Raw genomic sequence first — 15000 nt, 5'->3', positions numbered from 1 at the left:
ATCCGGTCAAGCTGCATCAGTTGATCATTGAACATCCTCCAACCCAACTCACTACAAGGATCAGCTCGCTGTGACAACTCCAACGCAATCACAGAGAAATTCAACACAGCATGAGACAGATGCTCCAGACTGATTCCCTTCTCCCGCAACACGTCGCCATATTTCGATTTCAATTCGTCGACATGTTGAGTGAGAGCCGACGAATAGTCTCGCAGATCAAACATCAAGGAAATCCTATCGGACAAAATCAAGGCCGATTGCATCCAGAGCTTGCTAATAGTTGTGTGGCATTGAAATTGAGGATCGAGGAACTCAGTCATGTACTGGAAAGTGTCGTGTATTGAATGATACGTTGGATATGATGAGATATGGTACTTGGTGTAATCGTAGTTGTAGCGCATGTCTACTGATGATATCCCAATGTGTTGCTGGAATGCCGTGTAGTCACTTCCTGATCCTAAATTCCCAATGTATGGAACGTCGTTGTCTGGATATTTCGGCGTCCTATGCAGCCACAAGTCGTACAGAGACGAGAAATCGTGAGTGGGAGACGGAACGAGTTTTGCTGCTTCGTATAACGTTTGATATAGGAGTGGACTGGCGGCGGCTCGTATGCTGTAATTGCCTTGCACTGCAATGTCAACATTGAGATATGCAACGGCTCGCTTGGATAGAATCTGTGAGTTCTCTTCAACCCATTCTGTTGATCCAATTAGTCCGTATTCCTCGGCATCCCAACTCAGGAACTTGATTGTTCTTCGTGGGCGCCATCCACTGGCAAGGAGAGTGCCAAATGCTCGAACAATTTCAATCAGACATGCCGTTCCGCTGCTGGGATCTGCACCTCCAAACACCCATGCATCTCTATGGTTACCAAGCAGCACATAACGATCTGGTTCTTCGGAACCATCAATGGTGCCAATGACATTATAAATAGTCTGGACTTCTAACGTATTGTGCACTTTCATGGAAACGTGTTGATTGCTTTTCGTCGTGTTCTCTTCATATCCGGGGCCCGTGTGGTACACGAATCCTAATCCTCCCTGCCAGTTGGATCCATTGGCTGTACGAGGGACGACTTGTCCGGACAGATCGCTCATCAATATTGCAGCGTCTTTGGCCGATATCGGCTGAACAGGAATGTGCGGTAGTGTATCGTTCTTGACATCTGCTAGTGACCTTCGATATGCACCTGGTATGGATGGATATCCTGGAGTGAGAGGATCACCGTCCATCAAAAGAAGTGTCCCTCTTTGTAGCCCAGTAGAAGGAAGCCACCAAGTGTGTGGGTACGTTGATTCACTGTTCATAGAATTTCCTGAAACGTCCGCAGGATCTGAATATAAAATTAATCCAGACATGCCTGCTAGCTCTGCGATCCTTGCCTTGTCACCACGAAAGATCCTCCCATACCTTGCAATAGCCACCTTCCCTCGTACATCAATATTCCATTTTTCCAACGTCTGAAAGTCTTCCACTCGACCGTAATTAACATAGACAAGCTCACCATGAGCCACACCTGATGCCGCATACGCATTGAACGGTGGTGTAACATTAGACGTGTTCTCATCGTTTGTAAGCGGTGGCTCAACTTTGCTACATTCATAAACAACTGTTTTATTGGCCGTCGTTATAGACACAGTATTGGGTTGTGTCGTATTTGGATATGACAATAAGACAGAATACGACTTGATCTCTACTCTGTCTACATGAGATTGTTTCCACTGTGTTGCGACATAGTCAGCTAACGCCTTGTTTCTAGCACTACCAGCAAGGTGTGGTAATCTGGTCAAATATCTAGAACATGTAAACACATAGAAAGCAAGTAAACACACAAACATTTGAAAACATGATTGAAACAACAAACAAATGGACATATTAATAAGTATATAATCAAATAACTAAATAGACAGATAAAGATAAAGGCTGGCAGACACACTACAGGCAGGCAAACAGATCTACACACAGGCACATTAATAGACAAGAATTAACGCAAGCATAGACAAGCAAGCAGACATATAAACTATAAAATAGACAAATAAACAACTGACAGACAGCAAAACACAAAAGACAGACAAAACATATCGACAAAAAGACAGACAAAAGATGGACAGACAAACAGACAGACAAACAAAAAGATTGAAAACAGACAGACAAAATGACAGACAGAAAGATTGACAAACAGACAAGACCAGACAAACAAAAAGATTGACAAACAGACAGACAAAATGACAGACAGATAAACAGACAGACAATTGAAATGGCAGACAAACAGACAGACAAAATGACAGACAGAAAGATTGACAAACAGACAAGACCCGACAAACAGACAAACAAAAAGATTGACAAACAGACAGACAAAATGACAGACAGAAAGATTGACAAACAGACAAGACCAGACAAACAAAAAGATTGACAAACAGACAGACAAAATGACAGACAGATAAACAGACAGACAATTGAAATGGCAGACAAACAGACAGACAAAATGACAGACAGAAAGATTGACAAACAGACAAGACCCGACAAACAGACAAACAAAAAGATTGACAAACAGACAGACAAAATGACAGACAGACCGACAGACAAACAGACAGGCAGACAAAAAGATTGACAAACAGACAGACAGGCAGTGTTGATAATGGAATTAACTAAAGCTGTAATACACAATCAACACAATCCAATTATCATCTTACTGCAGCTGCTGCCCTAGTCTGCTAGCAGACAACGACTCCACACCTGCAGCATGCACATGATCAACATTGTCAGACGATTTCGACCTGCATCCATCACACGGATTATCCCTTTGACGTGTGCTTATAGCATATCCAGCTCCCACTCCTACACCAACTCCAACCAACAGACAGAGCATTCCAACTATCAACCTGCCACGCCCCTGCACAAATAATTTCTTGCTGCTCTTGCTTTCTCCGACATCTAGAACCTCATCGGCTTGATGTTCTGCAGGAATATCAGTGAGCTTTGTGTAGCTACTGTCCATGGCCATACTTGCATGCACTAGACATGTACAGCGACCAGAGGCGCGACCTTGACCCTCGGATACCTGCAACCTTTTGATTTCAGTGTACAGCCTCTCACATGTAAGATAAATAAGATATAATTATTAGTAATTTGCTACTACATTTTTACACATTCCGAAACTTGCTATTATATACAGTGTGCAAACATTTGCGCAATTTTGGTCAGGACACTCGAGGCTAAAATCTTTGTACATAAGATAAAATAATTATTAGTAATTTACTACTATCAATGTAACGTATTCTGACACTTGTTATACGTTATACACACAGTATGCTTTAACTTAATTACATTTTTGCGCGTTTAGTCGGGACACTCGAGGCTACATGAACAACTTCCGGTGACTGTGTGCATGAGACTATGGCAACTCACGACAACTCCAGTCGTCCGCGTGGCTACAAAAAGGTCAGCCAATCTCTACCAGAACAAGAATGCAACGAAGTTGCGAAAGAGACGACATCAAATGATGCAAATGGAGGAGAGAATGGAGAGGAATGTGAAAACAAAGGGAAATGTGTGAGAACTAGAGTGGGCGTGGTCATTGCAGTCTTTTGTCTGCTGGTTGGGTCCGGGATCGGATTCGGAGTCGGATATGAGATTAACAAGTATTTGGATAAATGTCAGTCGATGGATGGTCACGAGCATGCTGCAGCAGTAGAGTCGTTGTCAGGCAGCAGAATGAGGCAACACTTGCAGTAAGATGATTGGCTAATTATTGGTCTATTTAATTTATAATTTATTTTATATATTTTATATACTTTAGAGTATATAAAATATAAATTATAAAAGTATATAATATATAAAATACTAGCCCAATAGCTCATTCTTTGCCCAGGCCAATTAATTTGCATGCCAAACTGGCAGGTTTGCCGTAGTGACAACTTTTATCGCTTTGCTCTAGCCAAAACAGCAGAGCATATGTGACGTCATGCAACAACGAGTAGCCATAGCACTGGTGTAGGATCGGGGGGAGGTGGGGCTTCAGCCCCCTTGCTTAGTCTAGGAATTTAAATTTTCAGTGCTAATGACTTTTACAAATCTGTCTGGCAAGTAAGGTAGTTTTGCTTACTCATGTTGACTGTTGACATCCACGTTAGAGCCCCCCCCCCCCCCCGCTCATGAACATCTTCTTACGCTACTGCATAGGATGATATAAACAATTACAGATGAACGCCAGCAATGCTTAAGTATATGACACAGACTCCCAAAAACGTCACCAGTTGCTATTGCAAAGTGAGAAAAGGTCGCATGCTAAAAGAGAAACCAAGAAGTGCAGCAGTTTGTGAGCGCTTAGGGATCAAACTTTTTGTGATGTCACGATTTTAAAAACCGCAAGCACAAAGCAAAGTACAGGCCACCAGCCATTGTGAAGAGCACTAGTTTCAAGTAGAGAAGGTCATGTGTAATGGAGGAGTGGAAAGGATCGACCAGCGGTTTGCGAGCAATTACGAAACAAAATTCAAAATGGCTGTACCCATGGGACAACTTTCCAGTATTTATCTTTAATTTCTTGATAGTTTATTATATTATATATTTACTATATTAATTTATTATATTAATTATTTTAAATACAATAAATAGATATAAAATAGATATAAATATATAAAATATATGTCATTTAACTTAAATATATAATTCTATATGTTTGGTAAAGACATTGATGGTAGCATTAGGCGTATAGTGAAAGTCACGTGTATATTTTATATGTTGTATATATAATACTGTTGTTTGTTGTCTCAATTTATAGTTGTCTATTTGTTCTAGATATTTGACCAGATTACCACACCTCGCTGGTAGTGCTAGAAACAAGGCGTTAGCTGACTATGTCGCAACACAATGGAAACAATCTCATGTAGACAGAGTAGAGATCAAGTCGTATTCTGTCTTATTGTCGTATCCAAATACGACACAACCCAACACTGTGTCTATAACGACGGCCGATAAAACAGTTGTTTATGAGTGTAGCAAAGTCGAGCCACCGCTTACAAACGATGAGAACACGTCTGATGTTACACCACCGTTCAATGCGTATGCGGCATCAGGTGTGGCTCATGGTGAGCTTGTCTATGTTAACTACGGTCGACTGGAGGACTTTCAGACGTTGGAAAAATGGAATATTGATGTACGAGGGAAGGTGGCTATTGCAAGGTATGGGAGGATCTTTCGTGGTGACAAGGCAAGGATCGCAGAGCTAGCAGGTGTGTCTGGATTAATTTTATATTCAGATCCTGCGGACGTTTCAGGAAATTCTATGAACAGTGAATCAACATACCCACACACTTGGTGGCTTCCTTCTACTGGGTTACAAAGAGGGACACTTCTTATGATGAATGGTGACCCTCTCACTCCAGGATATCCATCCATACCAGGTGCATATCAAAGGCCACTGGCAGATGTCAAGAATGATACACTACCGCACATTCCTGTTCAGCCGATATCGGCCAAAGACGCTGCAATATTGATGAGCAATCTGTCCGGACGAGTCGTCCCTCGTACAGCTAACGGATCCAACTGGCAGGGAGGATTAGGATTCGTGTACTACACAGGCCCCGGATATGAAGAGAACACGACAAAAAGCAATCAACACGTTTCCATGAAAGTGCACAATATGTTAGAAGTCCAGACTACTTATAATGTCATTGGCACTATTGATGGTTCTGAAGAACCAGATCGTTATGTGCTGCTTGGTAACCATAGAGATGCATGGGTGTTTGGAGGTGCAGATCCCAGCAGTGGAACGGCATGTCTAATTGAAATTGTTCGAGGGTTTGGCACTCTCCTAGCCAGTGGATGGCGCCCACGAAGAACAATCAAGTTCCTGAGTTGGGATGCTGAAGAATACGGACTGATTGGATCAACAGAATGGGTCGAAGAGAACTCACAGATTCTATCTGAGCGAGCCGTTGCCTATCTCAATGTTGACATTGCGGTTGAGGGAAACTACACTCTCAACATTGCAGCAAGTCCGCTGCTGTACCAGACATTATATGCAGCAGCCAAGCTTGTACCATCACCCGATCGTGCATTTAATTCTCTCTACGATTTGTGGCTAAAACGGATGCCTAAATTGCCACACAGGGATGCACCATTTATTGCCAATTTAGGATCAGGCAGCGACTTTGTTTCGTTCCAGCAATACGTTGGAGTGCCATCTGCTGACATAGAGTTTACGTTCGATTACAGTAAGTATGATATGTATTCGTATCCAACCTATCATTCTCTTCATGACACGTTTCGCTACGTGTCTGGATTTCTCGATCGTCACTTTGACTGTCAAGTGGCGACTGGTCAGTTGTGGATGCAATCGGCTTTAATTTTAGCGGACAGATTACATCTGTTGTTCGACGTTCAAGACTATTCGTCTGCTCTTTTTGAGAGTTTAGACTTACTGAGGTCAAATTTTGGGACTGTGTTGGAACAGAAAGGCATCAATCTGCAGCATCTGGACGGTGCTGTGCAGCAGTTTTCTGTTGCAGCAGAAGAGGTTGCGAAACGTCCAAAGGTCACTAATGAGCTGAGTGTGCGGATGTTTAATGATCAATTGATGCAGTTGGAGAGGATGTTTATTATTCCGTCTGGATTGCCTGGACGCCCGTTTTTCAGGTTTTTGCATCATTGTTGTGCATTGATGTTGGCGTATTATGTATTTGTGACAGACAGACAGACAGACAGACAGACAGACAGACAGACAGACAGACAGACAAATACATGATGATTGTCTGCTGTATGACAGACAGACAGACACCCAGTACTTCAGCCACTAGCTGGTACTGGAGGCTTTGCTTGTACACTGTAGCTTTTAAGTGTAGTCCTCATTTTGTTTTGCATGAGTTTTAATTTCAGCTTAGTTTAGTTGATGAACACTACTAAGTTAGACAGCACCCTGCATTGTCAAATGTGTCATAGATAAAAGTTCAAATATATGTGACAGACAGACGGACAGACAGACAGACAGACAGACAGACAGACAAATACATGATGATTGTCTATGACCATCATGTTTTGTCTGTCTGTCTGTCTGTCTGTCTGTCTGTCGGTCTGTCTGCCTGTCTGTCTGTCTGTCTGTCTGTCTATCTATCTGCCTGTCTGTCCATCTGTCTGTTTCTTGGTTTGTTAGTTTTTTCTATTAATATTTCTGATTATCTAATGTCTTGTCTGCCATTCGTACGTACCTCAATCCGTTTGGCAGGGTGCTCTACATCCATTTCCTTTTAGGCACGTCATATTTGCTCCGAGCCTTTATAATTTGTATGCAGGATCTACATTTCCAGGAATATCTGATGCACTGTATGGTGACAGCCCAGACTGGGAGTTGGTTAAACAACAAGTTTCCATTGTCTATCTAACAATACAGCAAGCAACGGCTTCCTTGCAAACATTCAACACATTTTAACAATATCAAGTGGCCGCATTAGTATGGATGCATAATGTTATGTGAATGAAATAGGAATACCTTACTTCACCATTTGTATTGGTTTGCATATGTACAAGGATTAGGCCTAGTTATGTCACTGGGGAGCTTCTACCCTCTGGCATAGTAGTTGCAAATGATTGATGTTTACTTGTTAGTCATTGATATCTACATGTGAAGCCATTAAAAATTTTGTAGTGCATACAACCAGATACACAGAACAAGGTCCTAGCTGGCATTTAATTAACTGCCACGTTGGTGTACCACTTGGCTAGGAGAATAAAGACTGCATGCCCTTGGTGGAAGGTGGGATGGTGACGTACATTATCAACTGTGGTTTTTTGTAGTTACATAATGAGCAAAATTCTCTCCCTGGACAGAAGTCATCTGCTTCATGCAAACAGTGGCTACTTAGTTGGTTGAATTATGCAAGGCCTGCAGCAGCCATGCAGCAGCCATGCAGCAGCCATGCAGCAGGCATTTCAAAGTCATGCAGACAGTATACAAACGTGGACAGCATACAGACGTGGACAGTATGTATACACACGTGGATATATCAAAACACAGTTGCTACACTATTTTATTGACAAAATTGTTTTTCTCTGATTAGTAACATAGCAGATATTGTATCACAGTCTTGACATAGTATTTTTCAAATAACGACCAGTGTTTCTTTGCCAAGCTATCATGACTTCCAGGTTATACCCAACGACAATTGTACATCTTGATATCAAACTAACTAAGAAACTTTACAACCAGTTAGTCGTTTGTTGCACACAACTTTCTTGAAAATCTGTTATCTTCATACAAAAATATGTTTTTCATATCATCCTGAACATGTACTCAGTCATCACTGTGTGTGTACACTGACAAGTAGGAGGCTTACCAATAGAAGAGCGTCTCGTTTGACACTTGCATTTGTGAGGCATAGGATCATCGGTGGCAGCTGTACCAACTCCACTCTCATTAGACACTAAATTGGACAAGTTAACGCTAATGACTTTGAGAGCTGAAAACGTTTTTGGGTCATGATTATCTAACCGTTATGGTACAGACTTCTATGGACCTTTGCCATGTTTTTCTGTATATTTCTTGAGTCTCTTCGGGAGAAGAGAAGTGATGAAACTGATGTTGTAGCATGTTTATGACCGTGCCTCCTCCTTCCAGCACTAGCCAAGTTGGTATCTGTAGTACTAGGCACTGGTATCGAGGTTATAGCATCATCGTCTTCATCCTCACTGAATGAGCAACTACCAGACCGATGTAATTCCTATGCAACAAAATGTTTAATCTCATTTCTAACAATTTCGGTTGCCACAAATCCAATGTACCTCGGTTTTAAAAATGGGCAAATCGGTAGTGCTCAAACTGGACTTTAACTGTTTCCTAGGCGACAGACCTCTTAGGAACGAGGACGCTTGAACAACTTGCACAAAACGCTGCAGAGAGCAATAGAATTTAGACACTACAGATGCCTGTAAGTATGCTGTAAACACAAGTGGGAAGAGCACAATTGCATGTATGGTGATTTATCTTTTTCTATTGATATGTTACACACGCACGTGCACACACACATACACACACAGTGACACACACACACACAGTGACACACACACACACACACACACACACACACACACACACACACACACACACACACACACACACACACACACACACAATGACACACACACACACACACACACACACACACACACACACACACACACACACACACACACACACACACACACACACACACACACACACACACACACACACACACACCACACACACACACACACACACACACGTATATATATACAATAATATATAATTGTTGCCCGTTATTCAGGACAAAACTGCTATTGTTTCAGTCTTACAAGCCACTTCCTTCTTGCATTGAGTAATCGCAGTCTCTTTGTCAGGATGACGCTACTTCGACGTCGATCCATATGATGAGGCTGCAATTGGACAAACAACATACACACTACTACACACAACCATTATCACCATGCTACACTTAATACCATTAGCCATGGGTGACTTGCGCATTCAAAGGCAGACATTCGTTTTCTATTTCCCACCAAAAATTTAGTTGACAAAATGTTATTGGTTATTGGTTTGTGTATACCCGGGATCTTTGAAGAGCAAACCTTGCACAAAGTCCTTTGCCTCGTGTGATGCCTCTGACTCGGCAAAGTCCTCATCGATGTCGTAGCATAGAGTTATGATGTTGCGAAGTGTCTCGTAATCCGTCTCACCAAGAAATGGTGACATTCCACTCAGTCTGCAAATGACAAAATTGTGAGCACAACAATGTAACAAAAATGTACATTTAAGCTTATCCTTTACTAACTATATGAAACTGATAGTAACTGCCTCGATTAATAATATGAGTAATGACATTGAAACACAGGCCTGTAGGCTGGTAGTTCAGGCTAGGGGGTTCGGACGAACCACTCGCTTAGCTGTGAAGGTCTGCATTTGATCCAAAGTTGCTTGTTCTATCATGGACTCTTTCACATCTAATGTGCTGCAGAAGTGGATTTAGACAAATTAAATAGTGACCCACTCTGCTCATCATCAAACTCATTCTTGCTAGAATTGATCTCTTGCACTAAATTTAGATTTTGCTTTTGATTCTATCAAAGTTTTTGATCTATAATTTTGAAAACTATATGTATAGATTAAAATTTAAAAGTCACGTGATGGATTTGTGACGTCATTGGTCATTTTAACTAGTATATTATGTACCGCCCATTTTTAACGGTAGGCTATAGCCATGAAACAAGTGGTCTCTTTCACTCACAAGTGAAGCGGTGCACAGTCTATTAACTTAATTAATTAATTATTAAGTGAAAACATCAAGTTTGCATGCCGTCCTAGTAGAGTTTCCAAACATTACTGTATCTATTGGGTTAACATCTACAATGTTTTCTTAGGTCATTACGTACTTACAGAATGTAGGTGAGCACTCCCACAGCCCTAAAACAGCAATGTAAACGTTTGCTGAGTGTCACGTTCCACAAGATCATGAATATGTGTGCACATACCACATATCTGTTGCTGTTGACACTGGCTCACGCAACACTATCTCCGGCCCTGAAAAATTAAATAAGAAATGAAATAAAAGCTGCATGCTAATATTTACACATACATACATATCTGGTCTTACCGACAAACTCTGGTGTTCCTTCCTTCACTAACTGTACTTCATCATCCTTCAGTATTCTGGCAAGCCCAAAATCAACGATCTTGATTGATGCTACACTCCCTTCATTGACAAGAAGGATGTTCTCGGGCTGTCATAATATGATGGCAAGAAGATCGATTAGCAGGGAGAACAGATGGAGGGGTCGAAATTTTTAATAACAAATTATAACCTTCAAGTCCAAATGGACTACCGTTTTGGCATGTAAGTATGCAAGGCCGTCGAGTAGTTGTCTGGTAAATACGATTGCTTCTTCTTCAGTAAACATGTCCTTGTTTGCCAGATAGTCAAACAATTCACCTCCCTGGATGCTAAAGAGGAAACCAAATGAATGCACAGCATACATCCGCCAAAGGTACGTACACGCATGGAGGATATCTAATATATGGCATCTTATCTGTCTCAAAGCACACTCTCAAAGCACACTGCGTGTGTGTCTAGAAATTTCTAGACGGGTTAATCATTTCAGCTTACTTCTCTAGCACAAAAGCTGTTTCTGTCGACGTATGGAAGACATCGATCAACTGTACCAGACGACTGTGACCTCGTGCTCGTTGCAGAGCTTCCAGCTCTCTGATAGTCGAGTCGCGTTCTTTGCACGCATTCTCTTTTGAAATTATCTTGATAGCCACGCGTTGTCTGGTCGACTTGTCAATGCACTGGATGACAACACCAAACTGCCCTCTGTAAACGTACACAAAGCAAAGAAATTGCTTGACATATGCATCCCGACCACCATACAGTTGCATAAAGACTAGCAAGGCAAAGCATCTCGAACTCTCTACCTTCCCAGCTCTCTTTCTGGATCGTAGAGGTCGCGCCACATCATAGTTACAGCAATGAAGGTCAACTGCTTTCCACTCTGATGAAAACGGATGTGGCAACTGTCTACAGGCTTACAAGTACGCAGTGCAGCACTCTAGGTGATCTAATGCAATTACCGGTATGCATTATCATGTTGCAGAGGTGGTGAATGTTTTCTGGGTTCTCACGTTTCTACACTAGCTTGTCATATGCATTGTGTTGTGTTTTCTTAATGTAAGCATTGTGTTGTGATGGATACTATTGTATAGCTCTAGGCATGTACGTGTCCGCCGTACACACCCATATCAGTAGAGCTAAACATGAAATTACTAGACAAAACTGCTTGCATTTTAATTAATTTGTGACCGCGGACACTGTACAATGAATTGGTCATTATGACCCTCTAGATGACGTGAGTAACTGATATGGTATCATCTAGTGTAGCCAGTCTAAGTCTGTAAGGTTGTGTGTGTGTTGTGTGTGTGTGTGTGTGTGTGTGTGTGTGTGTGTGTGTGTGTGTGTGTGTGTGTGTGTGCGTGTGCGTGCGTGCGTGCGCATCATCATCATCGTCGTCGTCGTCGACATGCATCATCATCATCAACAACTGGAGTGTGAGGAAACGCATGCAGAGTTTCAGAAATTTATTGCCTGTTGGGCCATGCATATGCATGGTGTGCCAGTATAGCTACCTGATTTTTTAGTAAACTAGAGCTGCGTGGTTCTGACGCACATCCGCTGAATGCCCATGTTTGTTCTACTAATACTAGACATGATACGGTGTACATGTACACATACCAGGGCAAGACTTGATGCTACAGATCATGCATGCACTAGATGTAGATGTAACATATAATACAATCATTGTCACTAATGCAATAGGCTAAAAGTGTCCAGCCGCGGTTATCTCCCCCTATAAGGACACTGTAAACCTCCAACATCGGCGAAATGCGTCTGTTAGTATTAGTAGAACAAACATAGACATTCACTAGACATGCAATAGAGCTGCAGTTTACTGCGTCATCTGATCATTTAGTAACACACTGCCACGGTGACTGTACATGTACGCTGTACAGTATCATCAAGGTAACGCCTATAGACTAAACTAGCTCACTACATGGCGCGTCCTCCGCACGTGCACGGGCAGGCTAGATTATTCCCGCTCAGAAATGTACATCTGGGCAGCAGAAACTTGAAAGTCACGGTAGTTTTTTAGCCATCTAGCTGTCTCTAGTAGACATCGGGATTTTGCGTTGTCTTCGCGTAAAAACTACCTGTCAATTAATTAATTAATTAATTAACTTGCTTGGGCTAAAAACGGGCTATAACTAGAGAGCGTGAATGTGCTGGCGAGTCTTTCTGCTGAAACTCTGTACTGTGTGCATTGGTGACACATTGTTTTTGAGAAAAAAAGCAATTAAGCACAAACATATTTACAGTATGCAAACATGTTGTCGCATGATCTAGACAGCTAAACTTAATTAAAATGAAATATAAATAATTAACTTTAATGGTCACGTGAACACATGTTTTCATGTGCCTAGGCCACACGTGTGAAACCTCATGAACCAATCTATACACACGTGACAGCTAGCGCACGTGGTGCAGCAAGCGAGCGCAAATTATGTTGTTTAGCGTAACTCAAACAAATAAAATTAATATCAAACTTAAACTTTTAATGATCACGTGAGCACAGTTGCTGTCACGTGACCTAAACAGATATGGCGGTACGTGTGTCCTCCATTCTTCTTCTCTTTGAATTCTGATGTTTGTCGTACATTAGATGTTCTCAGATAATTGGATTAGGGACTTGTGCGAGTTCCGTCGTTCTCCTCAGCTGTTTCTTTTCTCTCGTGGTCTTGACGTTGAGGCATTTCTCGTCGATTTGACGAAAGTGAGTGTTACTTGCAGACTGTTGTCCGTGTGTCTGTCTTATGTGTACTGAAAACGTGAGGAGACATAGTCAGATCAAGTACTGACTGGGTTTTAGAGCAGTTAGAGTGTAGAGCTGAGATTGTGTACGAGGAGAGGATTTATGACAGGAAAACTGTCTGTCTGTCTGTCTGTCTGTCTGTCTGTTTGTCTGTCTGTCTGTCTGTGTGTCAATCTTTCTCTCTGTCTGTCTGTCTGTCTGTCTGTATTCTGACTCTGAGAACAGGCCGGATATAACAACATATGATCCCACTGGCCACTTGACGAAAGACCTGGACATTTCACTTGCTTATCCACATTCTTGTGACAATGTACAATCAGCTGCCAAAATATCAGGTTATGCAGCTGAGTTGAGAGAAAAACGCAAAATATGGTCAACAGCAGTCTCTAGCAGGATCTGATACAACATGTATTCCACTGGTTTTTGAACACTTTGGCTTTTGGGGCCCTATGGCCGAAGACTATCTCGATAAGATGTCCAAAATTTCAAACTATGCAAATGGAAAGAGCAGCGAAACAGAGTTTAGAGATAGATGGAGAAAGCAACTGTCTATAGTTGTACAGTCTTGCAACTCTCGTGTGATTTTTAAAAAGTTTTGTAAGTTGTCAAAGTGCAATTTTGATGATTTTCTGTATGATAAAGACGTTCAACATTTTGTTCATTGACTGTTATTGTTATGCATACGTAAAGTTAGCGATTGTTATTAGTAGAGTAAGGGTTTAAATATAATAATCTGTCTGTCTGTCTGTCTGTCTGTCTGACTGTATGCAATGCCAAAGTTGTCCTCAGAAAACTTTCAAAACTGTCACCTAATCACGGTGATTTAGATAGATTATTTGACTTTGACATTCAAGGTCAAGTCCATTAGTCAATCCATGACTTTGTCGTTGGCAAGGACTGGTTTGCTTTTAAAAATTCTGTTTATTTGTCTCTGTTATTCTTCTTGATTTTTTTTCTTAGTTTGTCTTCTTGTAGCATTTTTTCTTTTTGTATGTTTTTTATTTATTGATTTGCATTATTGATTTTACTTGTTACTACTGCATGTGTTTGTAGATTCTGTACAGCGATGAAGTAAGAACTGAGAGCATTAAAGTAAACTTGTTGGGATTATTGCAAGAATTTGTATGTACACCACTATCACACTCATGCTGGACAATTACTATTGTATCGTTCTTTTTATGTAGGGAGATTTTTTGCTCAATGATCCAACTAGGTATGACGTGTTCTTTGATTGTTTTGTTGGTGTGTGTGTGTGTGTGTGTGTGTGTGTGTGTGTGTGTGTGTGTGTGTGAATGCACACGCACGCATATCTTTAAACGCTCAGAAGGTATAGTCTAACCTAAGCTTCTGTTACTCACCACCATAGGTAATGTTTTTGTAACATGGAAGCTTTTGGCAACAAAACCTGGCTTGTAGCTTGTTACTCAGTTGTCTTAATTTTGACACACTAATGGATGTAGTAGATTTCGCTGAAGTGAAGTGCATGCGTGCACACACACACACACACACACACACACACACACACACACACACACACACACACACACACACACACACACACACACACACAAGAAACTGCTTTCTCAATAGAATCATACGCAG

The 15000-nt window shown here is 41.4% G+C and overlaps 4 protein-coding genes across 8 annotated transcripts in view; 2 read left to right on the top strand and 2 right to left on the bottom strand.

Annotated features, from left to right (window-relative positions):
• LOC134179192 (putative N-acetylated-alpha-linked acidic dipeptidase) overlaps nucleotides 1–3042 on the bottom strand; it is a 3951-nt gene extending 909 nt beyond the window's left edge. For both annotated transcript variants that reach the window (XR_009969810.1, XM_062646095.1), the window contains exons 1-2: nucleotides 2697–3042; nucleotides 1–1797 (exon numbers count right to left, since the gene is read on the bottom strand). The exon at nucleotides 1–1797 is cut by the window's left edge and continues 42 nt beyond it. Coding sequence is in view for 1 of the 2 variants with exons in the window: in XM_062646095.1 (XP_062502079.1) it covers nucleotides 1–1797; nucleotides 2697–3007 (2108 nt within the window). In the remaining variant the exon portion in view is untranslated. The remainder of the gene's footprint in view (nucleotides 1798–2696) is intronic.
• Nucleotides 3043–3360: 318 nt separating this feature from the next.
• On the top strand, nucleotides 3361–7908 carry LOC134179183 (N-acetylated-alpha-linked acidic dipeptidase 2-like). Its single transcript, XM_062646085.1, has 3 exons — nucleotides 3361–3734; nucleotides 4804–6642; nucleotides 7255–7908. The coding sequence occupies exons 1-3, from the start codon at nucleotides 3400–3402 to the stop codon at nucleotides 7430–7432; spliced, it is 2352 nt and encodes a 783-aa protein (XP_062502069.1). The 5' UTR covers nucleotides 3361–3399; the 3' UTR covers nucleotides 7433–7908.
• Nucleotides 7909–7932: 24 nt separating this feature from the next.
• On the bottom strand, nucleotides 7933–11519 carry LOC134179206 (death-associated protein kinase 2-like). Of its 2 annotated transcripts, none has more exons than XM_062646103.1 (13): nucleotides 11450–11519; nucleotides 11139–11348; nucleotides 10837–10975; nucleotides 10629–10755; nucleotides 10507–10555; nucleotides 10412–10438; nucleotides 9585–9740; nucleotides 9481–9526; nucleotides 9334–9414; nucleotides 8782–8889; nucleotides 8492–8720; nucleotides 8337–8423; nucleotides 7933–8250 (listed from the first exon to the last, which is right to left on the bottom strand). In XM_062646103.1, exons 1-13 carry the CDS (start codon nucleotides 11491–11493, stop codon nucleotides 8210–8212), a joined length of 1344 nt encoding a protein of 447 aa, XP_062502087.1. In that variant the 5' UTR covers nucleotides 11494–11519; the 3' UTR covers nucleotides 7933–8209. The 2 variants fall into 2 exon arrangements, with proteins under 2 accessions (XP_062502087.1, XP_062502088.1); XM_062646104.1 differs by having other exon boundaries at nucleotides 7935–8281.
• Nucleotides 11520–13170: 1651 nt separating this feature from the next.
• The window catches only part of LOC134190063 (AP-5 complex subunit beta-1-like), a 29763-nt gene continuing 27933 nt past the window's right edge, over nucleotides 13171–15000 (top strand). For all 3 annotated transcript variants that reach the window (XM_062658490.1, XM_062658496.1, XM_062658483.1), the window contains exons 1-4: nucleotides 13171–13192; nucleotides 13249–13359; nucleotides 14452–14520; nucleotides 14583–14611. In XM_062658490.1, coding sequence (XP_062514474.1) covers nucleotides 13187–13192; nucleotides 13249–13359; nucleotides 14452–14520; nucleotides 14583–14611 — 215 coding nt within the window. In that variant the 5' untranslated portion in view covers nucleotides 13171–13186. The remainder of the gene's footprint in view (nucleotides 13193–13248; nucleotides 13360–14451; nucleotides 14521–14582; nucleotides 14612–15000) is intronic.

The sequence above is a fragment of the Corticium candelabrum genome, chromosome 1 (assembly GCF_963422355.1).
Source record: "Corticium candelabrum chromosome 1, ooCorCand1.1, whole genome shotgun sequence".
Lineage (NCBI taxonomy): Eukaryota > Metazoa > Porifera > Homoscleromorpha > Homosclerophorida > Plakinidae > Corticium > Corticium candelabrum.
The sequence above is the reverse complement of the archived record's forward strand: the minus strand, read 5'-3'. Positions and strand labels throughout refer to the sequence as shown.